Source organism: Cololabis saira, chromosome 8 (genome assembly GCF_033807715.1).
Source record: "Cololabis saira isolate AMF1-May2022 chromosome 8, fColSai1.1, whole genome shotgun sequence".
Classification (NCBI taxonomy): domain Eukaryota; kingdom Metazoa; phylum Chordata; class Actinopteri; order Beloniformes; family Belonidae; genus Cololabis; species Cololabis saira.
Genome location: NC_084594.1, coordinates 42116007 through 42137721, shown reverse-complemented (window position 1 = coordinate 42137721; position 21715 = coordinate 42116007). Strand labels below are relative to the sequence as shown.

Here is a 21715-nt window from a genome sequence, read left to right as displayed (position 1 = left end):
TATGACGTACCTACACATACTGTATATCCATACATGTACATACATGTATACAAGCACATTACATATCCACATACATATGTACACATGTATCTGTACACACATACACACGTGTTTATCATAATAATACTCAATGTACCCATCCTTTTGTTTCTTTTCTGTATGACATCATTCCATTACCCGGGAACCAGTCTGTACTTATCTATCATCATGTCTTTATAGCTTTCTTTTTTAAAAATTCAACACATTTTTGCTATAGAAGAACATGAAATAAGATTATAGTGGGTGCGTGAATGATCAATAATCAGTATTATTGGCAGTAATAGAGGGCCCCAAAATCACATTTTGCTTAGGGCCCCATGGAGGCTTGGGCAGGCCCTGCTTTAAGGCTGATTTATGGTTCTGCGTTACACGTTACTATGCTGTAGGCTCTGCGTCGATTTAACGCAGAACCATAATTCTATGGAGGTAGATTTGTGTCTTAATTATTCAATCAAAAAAAATCAAAAAATCAAAAAAAGATCAAAAAATATATTTTCAATAAAAAAAATTCACTTCAATCAATAAAAATGATTTCAATCAAAGAAAAGTGTTTGAATGCAAAAGAATATTTGAGATTCCAAAAAATGCATTTGAACACTGTTTTTCTTTGATTGGAAATGTTTTCTTTGATAGAAGTGAAGGTTTTTTTGTTTGAAGCAACTTTTTTGAGTTTTTTTGTGTTTGGGCCATATTATGGGTAGGACATTTGTGTCTTTATCATTTAATCAAAAAAGAAGTTGCTTCAAAAAGGAAAGAAAGAAAGAAAATGAAAAAAAATCACTTCAGTAAAAAAAAACTTATTCAAACAAAGAAAAAAAGTGTGTGAATGCAAAAAAAATATTTGAGACCAAAAAATTACATTTGAACACTTTTTTTTTAATTGAAAATATTGTTTTCGATTTGAAGAAATATGTATGAATGTATACAATTGAAAATATATTTTTTGATTGAAGCAATCTTTTTTTTTTTATTGAATAATTAAGACACAAATCTACCTCCATATTACCACTGATTATTAGGGCCAAACTAAGACAAAAGAGAATAAAATCGCAAAATTACGAAAATAAAGTCATAATGAGAATAAAGTCGTAATATTATGAGAATAAAGTCGTAATATTACGAGAATAAAGTCGTAATATTACGAGAATAAAGTCGTAATTTATGAGAATAAAGTGGTAATTTATGAGAATAAAGTCGTAATATTATGAGAATATAATTTATGAGAACTCTAACAGGAAGAGTATCTTCTCCCTGTGTTAAAATGAGGAATATTGAGCATCTTATAAAGTTATATATATTCATAATATATTTAATATTACGACTTTATTCTCGTAATATTACGACTTTATTCTCAAAATATTACGACTTTATTCTCAAAATATTACGACTTTATTCTCGTAATATTATAACTTTATTCTCGTAATTTTACGACTTTATTCTCATATTATTATGACTTTATTCTCGTAATTTCCATTTTTTTTTTTTGTCTTAGTTTGGCCCTAATACTCCGTCGTACCATATAATTCAGGCTTTAGATGAGAGTATGATCTCCAGCGTGAGTCCCAGATGTTTGGAGGGGTGTGTGTGTGTTCCCTTCAACCCCACCTCCGAACGCGAGGTCCCGCCCGGGGCCAGTGGGCCCTCCTCCCCCGGCTCCGGGCCCCTCTCTGCCGGCCCCCTCCCGTCCCCCGTCCCGGTCCTGCTGCCCTGCTCGCTGCACCATGGAGCCCCGCACCGCGCTGCTGCTGCTCTGCCTGGCGGGGCTGAGCCGCTCCGACCCCAACCCCAGCCCCAGCCCCAGCCCCAGCCCCGGCCCCGGCCCCGGCCCCGGCCCCGGCCCCGGCCCCGGCCCCGGCAGCGAGCTGCTGCTCCCGGAGCCCTACGACGTGCTGTTCGACGTGGCGGTGGAAGCGTACAACAGGGCGGACTGGCTGTCGGTCATCCTGCACATGGAGAAGGCGCTGCGCAGCAGAGCGCTGCTCCGCCAGGCGAAGGCGCGCTGCCGGCTCCGCTGCGCCAACCAAACCGCCTTCGGGGAGCCCCTGGCCGGCGTGGGGGTGCCGGTGCCCGGCCTCGGCTCCGTGGAGGACCTGGGCTTCTTCCACAAAATCCTCAGGCGGGCGGATTGTGTGAACTCCTGCGAGACGGAGAAGCTCGGCTCGCCCACCCTGCACCACGTCTCCGAGGAAGTGGAGCTGGAGTTTAAGAAGAGGACGCCGTATAACTATTTACAAGTCGCTTATTTCAAGGTAGTTACGAGGCGGCCGTGGATGTTCAAGCGTTAGGTTTCATAGGGCTGCTGCAACTGTGTTTGGAAATGTTTCACCGGCCGTGAAAACGCATGTTAAACACAAAAGGGAAAAGTTTCTGGCATTTTGTGTTCAGCTGATGCTTTAAAAGTCCCAGCCCCCCAAACAGAGGCGATCCTGCAGCCGTGCCACGTCTCACCGTGACGTAGGGCTGGAAACCCATCATTTCAAACCTGATCTGAAGGTCATTTCTATCTAATGTGCTTTGCACTTGAAAATGTTGCCTTTTTTGTTCTATTGAATCTGTAATGTTTCATTTGTCTGCTGGTATGGATTAACCACTTCAAAAAGTTGCCTCTAGGCCCAGTTAAAGTGTGTGGTGAGGCAGGGCTGGTTGTATAAAATGACTGACTAGGGCTGCACCTCAGATCAGAGGGGGTGCACATGCCTGGCACCTTATTCAACACTAAATTATGCATTTTCCCATCATTTCAAGCGGAATGATACTAGCAAAACAAGAATATTTAAATTGTATTTCAAATGCTTTATTGCAGCAATATTGCTGCAGAACAAAGAAAATGCTACATTTAGTCTGGGCTTCCTCACCCATCAGACAATCTAGCAACAGATGTTTCTTACCCTGAAAATAAAACATAGAAATTCAAACTAATTTTATCTATACAGCTCAAAACCATCACTAAACATGACAGTCATTTCAAGTGGAATGATACCAGTCAAACAATAATATTTAAAGTGTCTTTCAAGTGCATTTTTGCAGCAATATCGCTGCAGAACATAGAAAATACTACATTTAGTCTGGACTACCTCACCCATCAGACAATCTAGCAACAGAAAATAAAACATAGAAAAATAAATAACAAAAATAAATATAACCAGAAATATAAACTTGTTGGCGTGGTTGTGCTTGAACCACTTCCGAATATCCATCGTTACTTTGTGTTAATGGAGCAGCAGAGAGCAGCGTCTTGCTGGTGCAGGTACCTGCTGGACCCAGATGAGTGATGGACACTGGCTGATTTATGGTTCTGTGTTGCACCAACGCAGAGCTTACGGCGTCGCGGGGACGCGAAGGTACGGTGCGTGTCGCCGCGTACCCTACGCCGTAGGCTACGCCGTCGATTTAACGCGGAACCATAAATCAGGCTTAACGCGCGCGCATTTGTCCGTTTTCTTTTCGTCTTTTCAACTGAGCAAACACATAAACTGAGGGTGCAATGCTTATGCACCCTTGTAGAACCGGGCCTGTGGTGAGGTCGCACCAAAGCCAGAACTTTGAAGAAACCGTCCTCCTCTGACTGATCTGTATAGTATGTCCTTTTTCGAGCCTTGTTGCCCATAGAGCCGGTGTTTATCTCCGGTTTCTGTAGCGCAAAACTGACTGATCTGTGCTACCTGCTCTTTAAAGAGTTCGTGCCACTTTCCTCTGGCTGCAGATATTCTGTCCCGAGGTGCCAGCCATCAGTCCCTGTTGCTATCGGCTCCTAAATACCTCAGAGATAGTTTTTTATTTTTTTATTATTGTGTGATCAATGGTTTTTCTAACCGGGTCGCGGTTAACCAACCATGTTGCTACTGAAATGATATCTGAAACAAGTTCTCCATAACTGATATGAGGACTAGCAGAGCTCTGCTGGGGCCTGCTGTCGCTCAGCAGGGTGAGACCTGTTCCAGTTGAACGAGCTGGTTCCCAGTTGGGCGAGTTGAGTCCAAGTTGGATGAGCTGGTTCCCAGTTGGATGAGCTGGGTCCCAGTTGGATGAGCTGGTTCCCAGTTGGATGAGCTGGTTCCCAGTTGGACGAGGTGGTTCCCAGTTGGGGGAGCTAGTTCCCAGTTGGGCAAGTTGAGTCCCAGTTGGACGAGCTGGTTCCCAGTTGGGCGAGTTGAGTCCCAGTTGGGCGAGCTGGTTCCCAGTTGGGCGAGTTGAGTCCCAGTTGGACGAGCTGGTTCCCAGTTGGGCAAACCGGTTCCCAGTTGGGTGAGCTGGTTCCCAGTTGGACGAGCTGGTTCCCAGTTGGACGAGCTGGTTCCCAGTTGGACGAGCTGGTTCCCAGTTGGACGAGCTGGTTCCCAGTTGGGTGAGTTGAGTCCCAGTTGGACGAGCTGGTTCCCAGTTGGATGAGCTGGGTCCCAGTTGGGCGAGTTGAGTTCCAGTAACTGGGACTCAACTCGCCCCAACTGGGAAGTAGCTCTAGCAACTAAGTTGGATGAGCTGGTTCCCAGTTGGACGAACTGGTTCCCAGTCTGTGACGGAATCTGTGACGATTCCTGCCGGTTTTAGCGCCGTTACTTCGGCGAACCAACTACATTACCCACAATCCCCCTGACTACAGTAACAGAAATTACCGTAATGATCATATATAAGGTGCACTGCCGGTTTTTAAGAAAATTAAAGGCTTTTAGGTGCGCCTTATAGTGCGGATACGGTATCTTATCCTCCAGTTCCGTTTGGATGAACTGATCCATCTTTGGAACCCAGGTGAAAACAGGCACATTTGTGGAAGCCAGTTTAATCAGCTTTCTGGTTTTTCAGATCAACAAACTGGACAAGGCAGTGGCGGCGGCCAACACTTTCTTCCTGGCCAATCCCGATCACATGGAGATGAAGCAGAACCTGGACTACTACAGGATGATGGCGGGAGTACGGCCGGAGGACTTCAAGGATCTGGAGACCAGGCCACACATGGTGAGAACTCTCCTGTTACCGTCTTTAAACTGCAATTATTGACTATCCATGACATCAACATTCTTCAAATCTGTACATTTGTCTTTAAAGTGAATCATAAGACTCAAGATTTACCTCATGGTTTTAGATACTATTTTGTTAATAACTCTCAAGTTCATAGTTATTCAACCCGACATTGTTGCACTTACCGTGCAGTTATCATGTGGAACAATTATGTACATTTAATTGATTTATCTTTGTCACTGTCCATGTACAAAAAGAAACTTATGAATGCTCTCTTCTCTAAATCATTTGATTTAGAATAATAGGACCCCTATGTTTTTTTCACTTTTTCCTTTACAGGAAATGTTCAGTTTGTGCATTTAATATGTAATTGTGATTTTTATATTTGTTAATATCTTAACTTTAGTATATTGTTTGGGTGTGGTTTTCATATAAGCCTATATACTTTGTAGGCTTCTAACCACTCCTCACACATATTTCTTCTTGTTGTTTTTTTGTTTTGTTTTTTTTTTAAATATTTTCCTTATGTGAATTTTTTCTCATGTTTTTTGTTGTTGTTATTTTTTTCTTCACCCTTGTATTAGTGTGAAACCGAATAGAAAAAAACAAAAAACAGAACAAACCTCTCCTTGGATGAGTTTCACGTCCGGTATTTGGAGGTGGTCCGATCTTTGTGTATTTTACAGTACTTTGCCGGCACAGACCAAAAAGGACGAATGGTTTAATTTCACGTAACGTGAGCAGTGATGCACACTTATTTCCTCAGGCCGAGTTTCTGCTGGGGAAACGCGACTACAGCGACGACACTTTTGGCCCGGCGGCGGAGCATTTTGAAGTAGCCTTGGAGGAATACTTCACGGCCGACAAGGAATGTCGAGCTCTGTGTGAGGGATCCTACCGCTACGATGGATACAACTACATGGAGTACAGCGCAGACCTGTTCCAGACCGTGACGGGTGAGTCCCTCGGTGACGGATCTGCATCGAGAGAAACCCAGTACGTGTAGTACGAGAACATAAAGAGTGAGTGAATGTGTTTGTGTTCGTCAGATCACTACATGCAGGTGCTGAACTGCAAGCAGCACTGCTCTGTGGAGCTGGCCTCGGCGGCGGGCAGAGACAAGCCCTTTGAAGACTTTCTGGCCTCTCAGTTCAACTACTTGCAGTTCTCCTACTACAACAGTGAGTCTGTTATGTTCCTTCATTGTTCAGCTCTGGTAAAACGCTTGGAGCACTCCATCTTGCTTTTCCTAAGTCTCTTCATAGGATTTGATTTCATTTTATGTGACCAGTTTACAGTCAAATACGGCGGTTTTGTGCGTCATGTCAAACATGTCGGGTCTGTTCTAACAAAGGTGTGTCTCACGCCACCACTTCAGCCACGGCCTGCCCTGGATGGACCATTTTGGTGCTTTTCCACTAGTACCTACGCAGCCCGACTCGATTCGCCTCACCTCGGTTTGGTGCTTTTCCACTAGGGGTCTAACGTGCCGAGTAGATACTTTTTCTGCCAAGGTCGGGCTTCATCTGACATCATCACACTACAGGCCACCGATTGGTCGGGGGGTTGGAGTCAGACGTCTGAGTCAGGAGGAGGAAATCAGCGAAAGAGCGACTCGCGGCAGCGCAAAAGTCTGTTTCATGATCCAACTCTGAGGTGCAGATGTTCATAAACCTGGTGACTGAGGAGAGAATTAAAAAGGGATCTAGACGGGCGATAAGGAACGACCAGATCTACCAGGAGCTCTGTCACTTCATAGCTGCTGACCTTTCAGCAGCGTTGAGACAAACAAACTAAAAAAAAGCGTTGCCGCTTGAATCTTCTCTCACTCTCATTTTTTAACTCGATATCGAACACAAGCCACAGCCAGGTTCTACATCTTTAGTGTTGTTGTCTTCTTCGTTTAGATCACACAATCAAATACGTCACAGCAGCTTCTCCAACCTCCTACTTCTGCTCCAGGTGCTGAATTGTTATGGAAAAGAAACCAGGCCGAGTTGAGATGAGTAGAGCCGAGTAGGTACTCGTGTAAAAGCGACATTTGAGTATGGGTGGATGTAGTGGGCCCTCTCGAAAGATGTTCCTCTTGTAACCGTTTCATATCGGTAGTCTGTGACTATACCGCTCACAATTCAGAGGTTTTCCAAGTTTTTGCGTACGAGGAGGTGTAGCTGAAGACGTCCCCACAGATGGTGGACTAGCTTTACTCCAGCAGGTTAATGGTTCGGTGGGTTTAAAGGTATCAAGACCGCCCCGCATCAACTCCAGTCAGCTGGTCTGGTCGAGCTTTTTAATCAAACATTAAAGGTTCTGTTTTAATCCTCATCCGTATTGATCCACCACAACGTCTGGATCAAAAATGGCCTGAGACTATTAGATTTTACTTTTGTCTCAATCCCATTTCTGCAGATGTGCCCTCTGAGCTCTGTGTTTGTCCTCTGTTGTGAACTGCTTTGGATAAAAGGGTGTCCTAAATGTAATGGCCTCCCCCTCCTTCTGCTCCCCCCACTCTCCTGTTACTTTCCTAAAAAAAAGACATGTTACTACAAGTCACATGCCACGGAGACGGAGAAAAGTGGGGAATGTTTCTTCTGTCTAAGCGGGACTGGCGTGTGCTGGGAGTTTATAGGACCGGTCTGCATGATGCAAGCTTGCTGAAGGAATGCCGGGAGAACCTGAGGGCAGCTCGGGGAAAATGTGCTGGCACACGTGGTGAAGTTGAGAGAATCACTGAGCAGATGACTGAGCTGCAGCTCCAAGCCCACAAATACCTGGGACGACCAGGAGGCCGGGGAAAAGAGCTTTCATCCAGGACCGCAGCTGCTCCTGCTGCTTCCTACTAATAATAATGATAATTAGATTCTAGCTAAGTGGCAAGGGCCTTACCAGGTCACCAGATGCTTTGGTAAAATAAACTACAAACCGTATCTTCCTGTGAAGAAGAAGAAACACCAAATCTTTCGGGTGAACCTCTTGAAGGGATTTCAAGTTCAGCCCATCAGCTCCATCAGCGCCTCCACACCCAGAAATGAATATGAGAATCAATTTAGAATCGGAAAATCGATTTTTTTCAACACAGGCCTAGGCATCACTGCATGATCGTTTGCTCCAGTGCTTTGTCTTTGAGGTGGATGATCGGACACTCCCGCGGCTGCATCGGACGAAGAACTCGACCATGTGGATGCGACGTCTTCATTAACACACGTATGATTAATGTTCTTTATTGAGGGGTGCAGAGATGTGCGTGGAGAGATGGGCCGTCCTGCTGGTGCAGAGAAGAACACCATAATCAGCACCGTTCACTGATATTTACTCGTATCCATGCATGTGATTGTAACACCCATGTACGAGCAAAACCAACGTACTAATGGACTCTGTCAGGTGACGGATGAAACCAGGGAATCTTGTGAATGGAGAACAGCCTCACCCTTACAGCCCCGTTTGTTGTCTGTCACTTTATTTGAGGATAATGTGATAAATAAGCGACGCCTGGCTTGGGATTTTATATCGCTCTTCTGAGTCCTTGTTTCACCAAACACAAACACAGAATCTCAGGTTATGTCCAGTAGATGTCGCTGTGGAGGCGAGTTTCAAACGTTTCAAAGCTTGGAAACCATTTTCGGCACAGTCACTGTTTCACAAACGCACAACAAGCCTTGTGTGGGGCGGGCTCTGTAAATTGCATGCAGTCTGGGGTCTGCCGTTAAATGCAAGGCACTGCTCCTCTCAGTAGTTGCTGGTGTGTCATCAGCCAAGTATCTTTGTCTGAGCTCCAAAATCAACTCAATTCTCATACTTCATCTAGAATATGATGCAAACATCTACACTACCGCGTCATAGCAACGCTTAAGCGCCGCAGTTACCTCTGAAAATGTGGTTTGTATCGTGGCCTGTGTTGAAAAAATCGATTTTCCGATTCTAAATCGATCCTCATATTAATTCCTAAAAATCGATTTGTATGTCTATAGATCAATTTTTTTTCCCATCATTACATTACAACTTTTGGTATTTTTGTGTTTATGCCCAAAAAAAGGATTGTTTTGTTGGACACAAGATTAACTGGTGCCACGCTTTTGCCTTTAAATATGTTTAAAGGTATGAAAACATTAAAGTTTTCAGTTATAATTGCATAAATTGTCTATATTTCATTACTTTATTTACTGTCTTGGGGTTATATTTGCATAAAATGCTAAAAACCAAATTCTCAAAAATGAAAAACCAAAATAGAGCGAAAATGGAAAAAATTAAAACGGAATGTGGGAAAAAATAAAAACGATTTCCTACGGCCTCTGTTTCCTCCCTGGATCTGTTTGGTAATTCTGCCGCACTATGTTTCTGAAAGCAGTTCTATCAGCATTCTGGGAGCTGATTGGTCCTTACAGCATCATTAGCTGCAATACATGCTGTTGAATCTCAATATAAAACTAGTATTAATATGTTGAATAACTACAGTCATATAATTCATGCAACAGCTCAAAAAACTGTTTTAATAACACTAACCCAAATTGATATCAGAATTGAATCAAATCGGATCGAATCAAATCTTGATAATCGATTCTGAATCTTAAGAATTGGAATTGAATTGATGCTTGACATTTGCATGGATCCCCAGCCCTAAATCACACGCTAGCGCAGCCTGGTGAGCCGTGAGCTCTTCAGAAGCCAGTGACTCCGAGCACATCAGCAAACCTTTTGTTTGGATAAAAATGTGAACAAAAGATGTTTAAAATGTTTAGGAGAAGCATCCAAAATGAAAATCAATTCTATATCAATGTGGAGAACACGATATCGAAGGTTGAGGAAGAGCTGGGAGATGTTGGTTTGTGTCGTTATCTGAGCTCGCACTCACCTCATTTTAAGTTAGGTGGAAGTTGTTTTTTTTGTATTTCCTGATTTTTGAAACCGTAGACCTGAAAGACGATGTACCGACTGTGTGCGCTGAGTAGGCCGTGCACGTCTTGGCTTTTTATGAAGCCGTTATACGTGCAAAAATATCAGAAGACTAAAAGCCATCCTCTTATCACCAGGGTAACATCTTTGCAGTTAAGATGCAACTGATGAGGCACAAATATAGAAACCAATGGTTGTCTTGTTAGTACGTTATCATAAAAGGTGATGAGTATTTTATTCATCATGTCAGTTATTATGTTAATACGGAAGTACTTAGAGAATGTACTTAGAGAATGTACTTAGAGAAAAAAGTCAAAATGTAAAAAAAAAAGTTGAAATTGGAGAAAAAAGTTGAAATGTCGAGATTAATGTTGAAGTACAATTTCGAAAAATATAGTTGAAATGTTTAGAAAAAAGTCAAAATTTTGTGAATAAAGTTGAAATGTTGAGAAAAAAGGCGAAATTTCAACTTTATTCTTGAAATTGTATTTCAACATTTTTCTCGATATTTAGACTTTTTTCTCAAAATTGTATTTCAACATTAATCTTGGCATTTAGACTTTTTTCTTGAGGTGCACAGTAAAAAAAAAATCTTCCCCTATTATTAGGTTAATAATAGAGTAGAAAGGTTTTTTAGTTCATGCAGGTGATATCCACTTTAATAATTATCACACAGTTTTAGAAATCCAGAGAAAAATGGAAATGTCCTTTGATGGTCTTGTAGTATCTGAGATAATTCCCTAAAGCCTGAGCTGCCTAATAAAAGTCTGTTTATTGGGTCTACTTGAAATAACAAAGTGGTATTCAAAAATATTATATTCTACTGTAACTTTGAAGATATACATGTTCCAAGACTTTAAAAAGAAATTGTTGAGTTTTCCTGTGGGAAAGAGAAGCTGTCTGGTCAGAGCGCACTGCTGGTGTAAACCAGAACCAACCCCCCTGACTAACAGCCCATGCTTTTCCCGCCCTTCACCCCGGTTCTTCTGTCCGTCTGCAGGTGAAAAGTATGAAAAAGCGATAGAGTGTGCTCGGACGTACCTGCTGTTCCACCCTGCGGACGTGGTGATGAACCAGAACCTGAATTATTATTCTGTGGTGCTGGGCGAGGAGCAGGCCAAGGGCATCTCGGCCAGACAGGTACGGTTACTCCGGTCTGAGCTGTCTAACTGGCTTTCATCCACGGCTCCTCCGTCTCAATGCACTCACTCAGTTTTCTCCTAAACCATGAAGATACAGGCACAAAACACTTCAGGAAAGGCCCGATCGAGACTGAAATCCTGATTTTCTCACTGGCCTTTAGAGAAGCAGCGAGGAGAGTCGTTAATGCCAAAAACCTAGATGTGACATCGGCTAGTTGTCAAGACTGGATGTCTTCTTCTCTTTAAAAAACTATCATGCTCAGTTTTGACAACTCATCCAATAAGATATTTGCATTCTTTTTGTCAGAAAAAATAAAAAAAAATCCATCTAGATCGGGGGTCGGCAACCCGCGGCTCTAGAGCTCTAGAGCTCTTTAGCGCCGCCTAGTGGCTCCTGGAGCTTTTTCAAAAGTGTTTGACCTTTTTTTCTCTTTTTTTCTTTTTTTCCTTTTTTTCTTTTTTCTTCCTTTTTCTTTCCTTTTTAATCTCGACATTTCAACTTTTTTCTCAACATTTCGACTTTTATCTCAAGATTGTACTTCAACATTAATCTCGACATTTCGACTTTTTCTCGACATTTCCACTATTTCCTCAACATTTCGACTTTTCTCAACATTTCGACTTTTTTTCTGAACATTTCGACTTTTTTCTCAACATTTCAACTTTTTTTCTCGAAATTTTGACTTTTCTCGACATTTCGACTTTTTTTCTCGACATTTCGACTTTTTTCTCAACATTTTGTTTTTCGTCATTTGCCTTCATTCTAATACAAGACTTTTCATTTTTTGCGGCCCCAGACATATTTGTTTTTTGTGTTTTTGGTCCAATATGGCTTTTTCAACATTTGGGTTGCTGACCCCTGGTCTAGATGGATATGTGTTTATTGTCCGCGTGGGGAAATTTGTTAGTAGCAAAAGACACACATGGCAATTTGACAAACATAGCATAAAAACAGGGACACAGAACAGTAACACAGACACGGTGCATCCACTTGTACATGGTATTGCCCGGCCAGCTGGGGTGCTATTTCCTAGCAATATTTCAAAGTTTAATGGTTTGGGGTACAAAGGACTTGTTTGACCTGTTTTTAGTGAACAGTGTGAACATTAAGAGACAACAGTTCTATTTAATGTGAATCGGCAAACTTCATTCGAGCATTTTCACCTGAGACGGTCATTGAAATGTTTAAAAGTAATGTTCATCAGAACTAATGGCATCTCTTTGGAGACGTGTAGCTATATTTGAATTAAACAACATAAGGATATGAGAATAAAATCAAACATGCTACATGGACAAAGGAAACGATAAAGATGACACTTATATTAGCTCTACATGAAACACGAGAAGAGGCGCCTTGGTTCTTACCCCAAAAATGAGAAATGGTGTCTCAGTGTGACAAAAAAAGGCAAAACAATTATTGCTGATTGACTTCTTGCTGACTACAGACCGGTCGAATGTGGTGACATTAGGCGCTGTAGTTTTACCTATCATAATCTAAATTTCAAATGTAACCCCCCCAGGTGATCAAACAGTACATCCAGCAGTCTGTACTGGAGAAAGAGCTGCTCTACTTCGGATACGAAGCCTTCGGGATCACCTTCGTAGATCCGGTGAGTGAAGGACCAGCTTTCTTAGACCGCCGCAGTTTGCAGGGTACAAATAACAAAACGTGTCCCTTCTCTCGTTAGGACCCGTGGACGCCTGAAGATGTCATGCCGCAGAAGCTGAGAGACAAACAGAAGTGAGATGTCAAACCCCGGCTAGGAGCACGCCACTGCCGTTTGGAGAAAGAGTTGTCCATTAATGAAACCAGTATGTCTTTAATTTGTGTCACTCAGGGCGGACAAAGAGACGGCAGCGAGGATCACGGAGGAGATAGGAAACCTGATGAAGGAGATTGAGACTCTGGTTGAAGAGAAGAAGAAGGATTTCTCAGATATGGCCAATATGATAGTACCGCAAGAGGGTGAGCTGCACACACAGAGTCGTTGGCCGGCAAATGCAACAGCAGAGGATTCAATTTCAAACAAAACCAAAAAAAAAAACTTGGTATAATACTAATGTGACCTTCCCCCTGCAGGAGGAGCTCTGCTGTATGACGATATCAAGGTGACCATGGTGTCCAGCCAGCTGAACGGCTCTCAGCGGGTGCTGCTGGACGGCGTGATCAGCGATGACGAGTGCAGGGAGCTGCACCGCCTCTCCAACGTGAGTCCAGAGTCTGTGGAGAAGCTCGGCCCGTGTCACCCGCCGTCCACTCGTTCGCCGAGTCGCCTCGGCCTCATGTCAGTGTGATGACTTTACACTCGTTTTCCCAGGCGGCCGCTCTGAAAGGCGATGGCTACAGGGGGCGGCCTTCCCCGCACACGCCCAGCGAGACGTTCCAGGGAGTCACCGTCCTGAAGGCCGTCAAGGTCTGTAGACGTGTTATTACACGAGCTGTTATTACACGTGCATCCCCTCTTCCCTCTTAGTCAAATTGTGAATGCAAAATAAGGCAAGGCAAGTTTATTTATATAGCACAATTCAACACAAGGTAATTCAAAGTGCTTTACATTGACATTAAAAGCGGCAAGACATAATTAGACAGTAAATAACAAATAAGATTGATAAGATGATAAGAAAAGAAGTAAAATAATAAAAAGCACAAGCTGTTAAAATAAGGGCAGTAAAGTCCAGCAGGTAAGTATTTAATTTAAGAATACGCTTCAGTAAACAGTACCGTAATGTTTTTAGGCCCCATTTGAAGGAGCCGACAGTTGGAGCAGACCTCAGGTCTACAGGAAGTTTGTTCGCGTTTTCATGATTGTTTTCTTTGTTTCTCCAGCTCGGACAGGAGGGGAAGGTCCCACTGAAAAGTGCGCGCCTGTTCTTCGACCTCAGTGAGAAAGTGAGGAAGGTTCTGGAGTCGTACTTCCACGTGGAGAAGCCACTCTACTTCTCCTACTCCCACCTGGTCTGCCGGGCTGCCATTGACGGTAAACCCCACACAGTTTTCATCCAACTTGTTTTAAATGTTATAAAAGATAGTTTATTTAAATGTGCATCAAAAGGAACAATGCAGCAAAAAAAAACACAGCTGCTAAATTTAGCTGCTAATTTAGTGCGTTCACCTGATGTAATGCTTTTCAAGTGGTGTTGTGTCAGGAATGTGCAGATTGAGTGTAAACTGGGGTCTCTGAAGCTTTTCTCTTTTCTCTGCTGCTGCTTGTTCAGAGGAGGAGGAGCGGCAGGACTTGAGCCATCCAGTTCATGTGGACAACTGTGTGCTGGTGTCCGAGCTCAACGAGTGTATAAAAGAGCCTCCTGCATACACACACAGAGACTACAGGTGAGCTCAATCTGTATCTGTACACACAGTGCTCACCACAAGCACACACCTAACACCCTGACTCGTCTGACCTGCAGCGCCATCCTTTACTTGAACGACGACTTCGAAGGAGGAGACTTCATTTTCACAGAGCTGGATGCAAAAACGGTCACGGTAAATATTCTTCATCACATTCTACAATGTTGCGTCACCTTGTATCAAAGTATTAAGTCCTCCTGTTGACTTTCTAAAGCTGCACTTATAATATCTATTTAATATGTGCTTCAATCAATTAATCTATCAATCAATTAACCTTATTTCTATCAGGCTTTTTTACAGATAAAAGATTAGAAGGTGCTTCGCATTGAAATGCTGATTGAAAAAAGCTCAACAATAAAATAAATGTAAAATCAAAACCAGTCCAGATAACGGAGTCAAGTTGCCCCGTCAACTAAAAGCTTGTTTAAATAAAAGTGTCTCCTAGTTTTATAACAAGTTCTTGGGACTGATACAAACTTCCGATCTGAAGACGGAAGTATATAAGCTGAGGAATAAACGGTTTAAAGGTCCATTATATTTGGGGCTTTGCCAGGAAAATCCCTGAAAGTCAGTACTAAAAATTCCAAATCCATTTGACTGGGAGCCAGTGTAAAGAAGATAAGATGGGAGTGACATGATGCCTTCTACGAGCACGTGCTAACCTGGCTGCACAATCTGCAGTCGGTTTAAGAACGCTTGTTAACACAAAAGAGAGCATAAATATGAATTTTCTCGTCATCAGTGTCCATTTTTAAAGAAGAGTTCAGTTGTCAGACAGTTGTTGGCTAACCACTTTTTGATGGCAATCAAAGCAAGTTTTCTAACCAACCTATCTCTGACTCATGACAGTAACAGTTGAATATCAACTGCATAAAGGTGGTAGGACACATTATTAAAAATACTTTTGAGCCTTCCAAAGGGGAAACTGTTAAAAACTAAATGGGTCCTTGTATTGAGCCCTGAGGAACACCACCAGAGAGCATTTTTGACATTTCTGAAAGTTGTTTGTGAAAACACTGAAAGTCCTGCCAGAATAGGAGGTAAAGATTAAAGATTTTACACATAAAATAGTTTTGATATGGATCTAAAGTTTTTAGAACCAGATTCATCTTTTTAGAATAAATATTGCTTAACCTTATTTGTTTAGATTACATTTGTGGAAAACTGAAAGGAACATGACTATTTGAAGAACCACTTTTAGTTTGATTGCTTGTACCAGTTTCTAGAGTTGATCTCAAAGCAAAATGTGTGAAACAGCCAAAACTGCTAGTTTTCTGGTAACATCATCCGTTGAAGCAAAGTGGTGTTGGCGTCAGTCTATGAACGCAGAAAACAGTGTGTAGTGTTTTCCTGGTCTGCTAAGATACTATCTGAACCTGTGCATTTCATTACTACATCTATCATCCACCACCTTAACTAAAATGTTTATTTCCAAGTCAAACCTGTGACAAAAGTCCCACATAGTAAATGAAAACAACAACGGAAACCCTGATGGCCCAAAACACGAGATTAGTGTCCAAGAACATTACGTCCTGGATCTTAATGGACCATAGCAATGATCCCCAAAAAACTTCCTATAAATATCCAAATACACGTGGAAACGCTGTCATGATAATAGGAGGGGGGTATACAGCATTAAAGTGTAGTTCTGCATCCATAAATGGACTAATAGGCGGGTTATACTTATGAATGGACCGGACCTCAGGACTATTTAACTGTATGAGTTCTTTATCAGATTATCAGTGCTGAAACATCATTGATATTTGTTCAATGACTTTGGAGGGTTGCTTTTTTTTTTGCTTGTTTTGAATCTTTGAATCCTGTTTCATGAACGGATGTGCTAAGTAACTAACCTTTCTGGGCCGCTCCAGGCTGAGGTGCGGCCACAGTGCGGTCGGGTTGTCGGGTTCGGATCTGGGAAGGAAAACCCTCACGGCGTCAGAGCCGTGACTAAAGGTCAAAGGTGCGCCGTGGCGCTCTGGTTCACCCTGGATCCTGCTCACGAGGAAAAGGTATCTGACGTAACAAGGGTTTGGGTCAGTTTATGTATGCCGTGATGTCATTCAATACAGATGGCAAAATCTGAAAATATATACAGGACTGTCTCAGAAAATTTGAATATTGATAAAGTGATAAAGTTCTTCATTTTCTGTAATGCAATTAAAAAAACAAAAATGTCATACATTCAGGATTCATTACAAATCAACTGAAATATTGCAAGCCTTTTATTATTTTAATATTGCTGATTATGGCTTACAGTTTAAGATTAAGATTCCCAGAATATTCAAATTTTTTGAGATAGGATATTTGAGTTTTCTTAAGCTGTAAGCCATGATCAGCAATATTAAAATAATAAAAGCCTTGCAATATTTCAGTTGATTTGTAATGAATGTAGAATGTATGACATTTTTGTTTTTGTAATTGCATTACAGAAAATCACAATATTCAAATTTTCTGAGACAGTCCTGTACATGTCTGTTTCTAAAAAGGATTTTTTCTTTCCCTCAAATGTTTTTCGTTTGTTTTCTTTAGGAGAGAATTCAGGCTCAGGAGATGCTGAATATGTTTTCAACGCCTGTGAATGCAGAGTTTAGTCAGAAAGAGGTGAATGACACGGCCGAGCCTCAGTCAGTCGGACCGAGCGCTGCCCCGCAGGCTGACCAGGCGCCAACGGAAGAAAAACAAGGCGGTGAAGCATCAGCACCGAAGCTGGACGCGGCGGCGGCAGCCGAGGCCGAGGCCGCTGCCAAACCCGTCGAGCTGCCCAAGACGAAAGCAGGTGCCGAAAAAAAGGCTAGTAAGGGCAAGACTGCGCCTAAAACAAAGACCAAAGCTGGAAACCAAGCAAAGGCTAAGACAACGGACAAAGTCAAACCTGCTGTCAAAAAAGATGCAAAACAGACGGTGAAAACACAAACCAAGCAGGTTAATAAAAAGAAGACGAAGCCTGCGGCGAGCCCGACGGCAGCGGCTGCCTCGGAGGACACGCCGGCCCCCACGCCGGCCCCCAACCCTCAGACCACCAGGGTGGAGCTCTGATCACAACCCTGGCCTCGTCTCCTTTTGGTGTCTATTTTATTTTGTTTTTTATCTTTTTATTTTTTAATAAATTCTTCTCTGTAAATGTTTGAATTGAAAACACGAGTTTCTTACAATGATGTTATCAACTTTTAAGTTAAATGGTGAAAAGCTAAAGTGTGAATGTCAGTCATGTCTTGGTTTTATAAGTATGAATGATTGGTAATTTCTTGCTGACAATCTGCTTAAAATCTCATAAACAGCATAGCTACTTTTGTTTGGTTCTTGTAGTGAAAGTTTATTGTCTTTTTTTTTCTTTTAAATCTCAGTTTCAAACAGATGAGTTGAGTTGATGTTGTGATGTTGAGTTGCAAACCCCCCAGACGTGTTATCGTGAGATGAGTGAAGAACCTCCAGAGCAGCTTGAATCATTGGAATAAAAAGTGATCTTTTATAAAAATGTAACATTTTTATTCAATGAAGGGAAAAAGTTGAAGTACCACAAGTGGTCACTGGGTGCCAGCATGGAGGCACTGATGAGTCTAACGCTCACTCACGGTACATTTCAGATAAAAACCTCCCTTTTGGTGGAATATTTCCAGGGAAACATGGAATTGGTTCTGACTGTAAACACCCTGGAAGCTCACAGGAGTTTGACGTCACGTTGAAGTCAGAACATTTGACTGCCGGAGCTTCCCAGTGGTTGCAACAAAACCTTTACTCTGATGTGAAGATACGTAAGTCAGTCAACAGGAAATCTGTGTCATTTATTGAAGGGGCAGTCTTTTAGAAACCTCTGCTTTCAGATTTTCATTGAGAGGAGAACCATTGTTCTTTAAATACCATCTTGATCCTCTCCATAAGGACACTAGCTGGATATAATCCTGCTGACACACAACGGGCAGACGGCATGTTCACATCAGGCTTTTCAAGTCTGCTCTTAAAGTCACTTGAAGAAAACAAACAAACTACATCACACATCATTTTTTAGCTTTTACGCATACATGCACACATATTCAATTCAATTCAATTCAATTCAATTTTATTTATATAGCGTCTAATACAACAGATGTTGTCTCTAGACGCTTTCCAGAGATCCAGAACATGAACATGAACATAAACATAAACATAAACATAAACATAAACATAAACCCCCGAGCAATTATTATATAAACAATGGCAGGTAAAAACTCCCTTAGTGGGAGAAAAGCCTTAAGCCAAACAGTGGCAAGAAAAACTCCCCTTTAGGAGGGAAGAAACCTTGAGCAGGACCAGGCTCATAAGGGGGGACCCTCCTGCCGAAGGCCAGACTGGGGGAGTCAGGGACGTCGACAGCACACAGCAGGCAGGTGGAAGCATATACATAAATGAACAAATATATTTGAGGGGAAAAAAGGGGGGGGGGTCATACACATGCACATACATACATATATACAGCTCGTATAAGGGGGGGAAATAAAATAAAAGTAAAAATATTTACCTATATGCACATCCAGTACTGGAGTTGTAAAAAACAATCAGGGGGGATGGTGGATTTGATCATATGGGGACAGATAATTTGTGCTGATTACAAATAATATAATCTATTACAAATAATAGCACTGACCAAAACACCCGCAGAAATACTGCAGGAATGACAGAGCAGCAGTTAAATGCAGCCTTCTGTAAGCTTTAAATATCCACTGGGCTTACATCAAATACATCAAAACACAACAATAAAAAACAGTTTTCTGAACTTATCAATATGACTCTGTCCTTCACAGGATAAGTAAAATGGATCACTGCAAAAACTCACAATCTTAACAAGAATATTTGTCTTTTTTCTAGTTGAAATGTCTCATTTTAGTAAAAGCAATCTCATTACATTAAAACAAGAGTCATCACTGGAAAAAACAACAATTTTCACCTGTTTCAAGTAGATTTTCACTTGAAATAAGTAGAACAATCTGCCAGATCTGGCAGTTTTATTTCAGGGGTGATGCCATCCCCCCTCATCCCCCCTCAACTCCAGTACTGTGCACATCCATATACACATATGCATACATATATACATGAATGAATAGATGAACAAATACATTTGAGGAGAAAAGAGAGGCGGGGCGAGGGGGGGGCGGGCCTTACACATGCACATGCACATACATACACACTTAAACACTCAAACAAACTCATTTCATTCATAGAAGGGGAGTCCCTAATCCAGTGGGTTCAGGTGGAATCAGACCTCACTGTTGTTACAAACTTCATCCAGATCTGGTAAAATCTGGATAGATGGACTAACTCACGAGGGATGGTGATTCCAAATATGTTTTCCATGTGTTTGTAGATCTCCTCCCAGGAACATATGAGCATGATTAGCTCCATTGGTCCCACAACGCCTCCAACAAGCATTAGCACCACCCTGATGTCGTTTCTGGATGGGTGTAATGAAGATCCTCACATTTTTCCAGCTGAATTCCCGCCTTGTGTTTGACCCTCTTGTAATCCTCTGTGATGAACCTATTTTCTCCCGACTTTCTACTGAGATCAGAGTGTTCACCCCACTTTCCCGCTTCCGCCTCATGTCCGTTCCCACCTGATTAGCTAATTGAATACCATTATATATTTTAGAGATTATTTTATTGCATTTTCCAGGTTTCGTTAAAGACAGAAATGCCTGCATGAGCCCTACAACACCATTTTCCAAAGCTAGATTTAGATTTTTATTAAAATAATGTCTGTTTCAGACCATTTTATAGATAAAAAAAATATTATTATATATATAATTATATAATATTTATATAATTACGGACACCCTTCTTTCTGAGACTGGCATCAGCTGCCGATCAGATGTACTTGGCTAAATGCTTGGTGATGAGAGGACTGAGAGTGGGGATATGTGACTTGAGCAGAGCAGTGGGAATGGGGTCCAGGTTACGGGTACAGGATTTCATTTTTTCGAGGATTTCCTCAACATGGCTCTCCTGAACTTCAGTGAAATGTAGAGGACCAGCACACTCGTAGATAAGGTGTTGGTGTCAGAGGGAAGCACACATGGAGAGCTGGACATCAAGAGAGTGAATGTTGTTGACCTTTGATCTGAAGAAGTCGATGCAGCTGTTGCATTGCTCCTCTGTAGCCTCAATTGAAGAGGATGGTTGTGGCTTCTGGAGATGGCTTATGGTTGAAAAAAGCAGTTTGGAGTTGCCAGGTTTATTGATTAACCCAGAATAGAATTTTGAGCGAGCATCTTTAAGGGAGTTGGAGGAGGCCCTTTGATGCTCACGGTAGGCCAGTTTATGGACAGTGAGCCCAGAGTGTCTGCAGCATCGCTCCAGGGCACGCCCAGCTGTTTTTACTGTCCTTAGCTCATGTGTGAACCAGGGAGCGGAGCGTGAGAAATTGAGCTCAATAGACTTGACAGGGGCATGGAGATCAAAAACACTGCTCAGGGATGTATTGTAGAGTTCCACAAATTCATCCATTGATGTAAAGGCTGGGCAGGTGATTAGCTGGAGATCCATCGTCATAGTGGCTGAGTCAATGCTTTTCCAGTTCCGGAAAAACATTTGATGCTTAGGTCTAATAGTAGGCAGCATAAAGGTTAAGGCCATTGAAACCACTTTGTGGTTGAACACACCGAGATCATAGACCTGTAGGTTACTGATGGAAGTAGAGTCAGTGAAAACCAGATCCGGAGTGTGCCCCTTGGTGTGGGTAGGAACCTCAATATGCTGCTGCAGCCCAATGCACTCCAGCACACTCAGGAAATCTACTGTAAACTGACAGGAGGGGTTGTCGACATGGTGCAGTTAGTTGACATGGTGCAGAGAGAGGTAAGGAGATCACTTATCTCAGGTAGAAAAGATGGGTTTGGTTTTGGAGGACAGTATATGAGAAGCACTGTCATGGAGTATGGAGATTTGCACTTGAAGGCCAGGCATTCCATAGAGGAAAAATCAGGCATTGGCAAAGGAGACAGTTTTAGTTCAGCCTGGTGCATGATGGCTGGTCCACCACCAGGACCAGAGCTGTGGGCCTTCTCCATGTAGTTATAGCCAGGGGGGCAAGCTTCATTAAGCACACAATATTCCCTTGGTTTATGCCAGGTTTCGGTTAGGCACATGAAGTCAAGCCCTTTGTCCAGAATATGGTCGTATTAGTGAGGGATTGTGTGTTCAGCTCCATGGTGGTAGGAGACACAGCTTGGGTTGAAATCCCTGAAAGCTCCGTAATACACTGCGATCCACTCCGTGTCTTCTGTTGTGCCTAGTATTGGGTAGTCTTGCGATGTTTCCGATGATGACTCTGAGGCTTGTTTTATTTCCTGATTCCATGTTGAAGC

At 42.3% G+C, this 21715-nt stretch overlaps 1 protein-coding gene across 1 annotated transcript; it reads left to right on the top strand.

Annotated features, from left to right (window-relative positions):
• Positions 1-1847: 1847 nt before the first annotated feature.
• p3h1 (prolyl 3-hydroxylase 1) lies at positions 1848-17415 on the top strand (the record flags this gene model as incomplete). Its single annotated transcript, XM_061728312.1, has 15 exons — positions 1848-2288; positions 4840-4992; positions 5762-5951; positions 6045-6176; positions 10886-11025; positions 12548-12637; positions 12716-12768; positions 12866-12993; positions 13108-13235; positions 13346-13441; positions 13855-14005; positions 14244-14358; positions 14436-14511; positions 16248-16388; positions 16909-17415. Coding segments are annotated over 15 exons (2541 nt in total), but the record flags the coding sequence as incomplete, so codon positions are not given.
• Positions 17416-21715: the final 4300 nt, after the last annotated feature.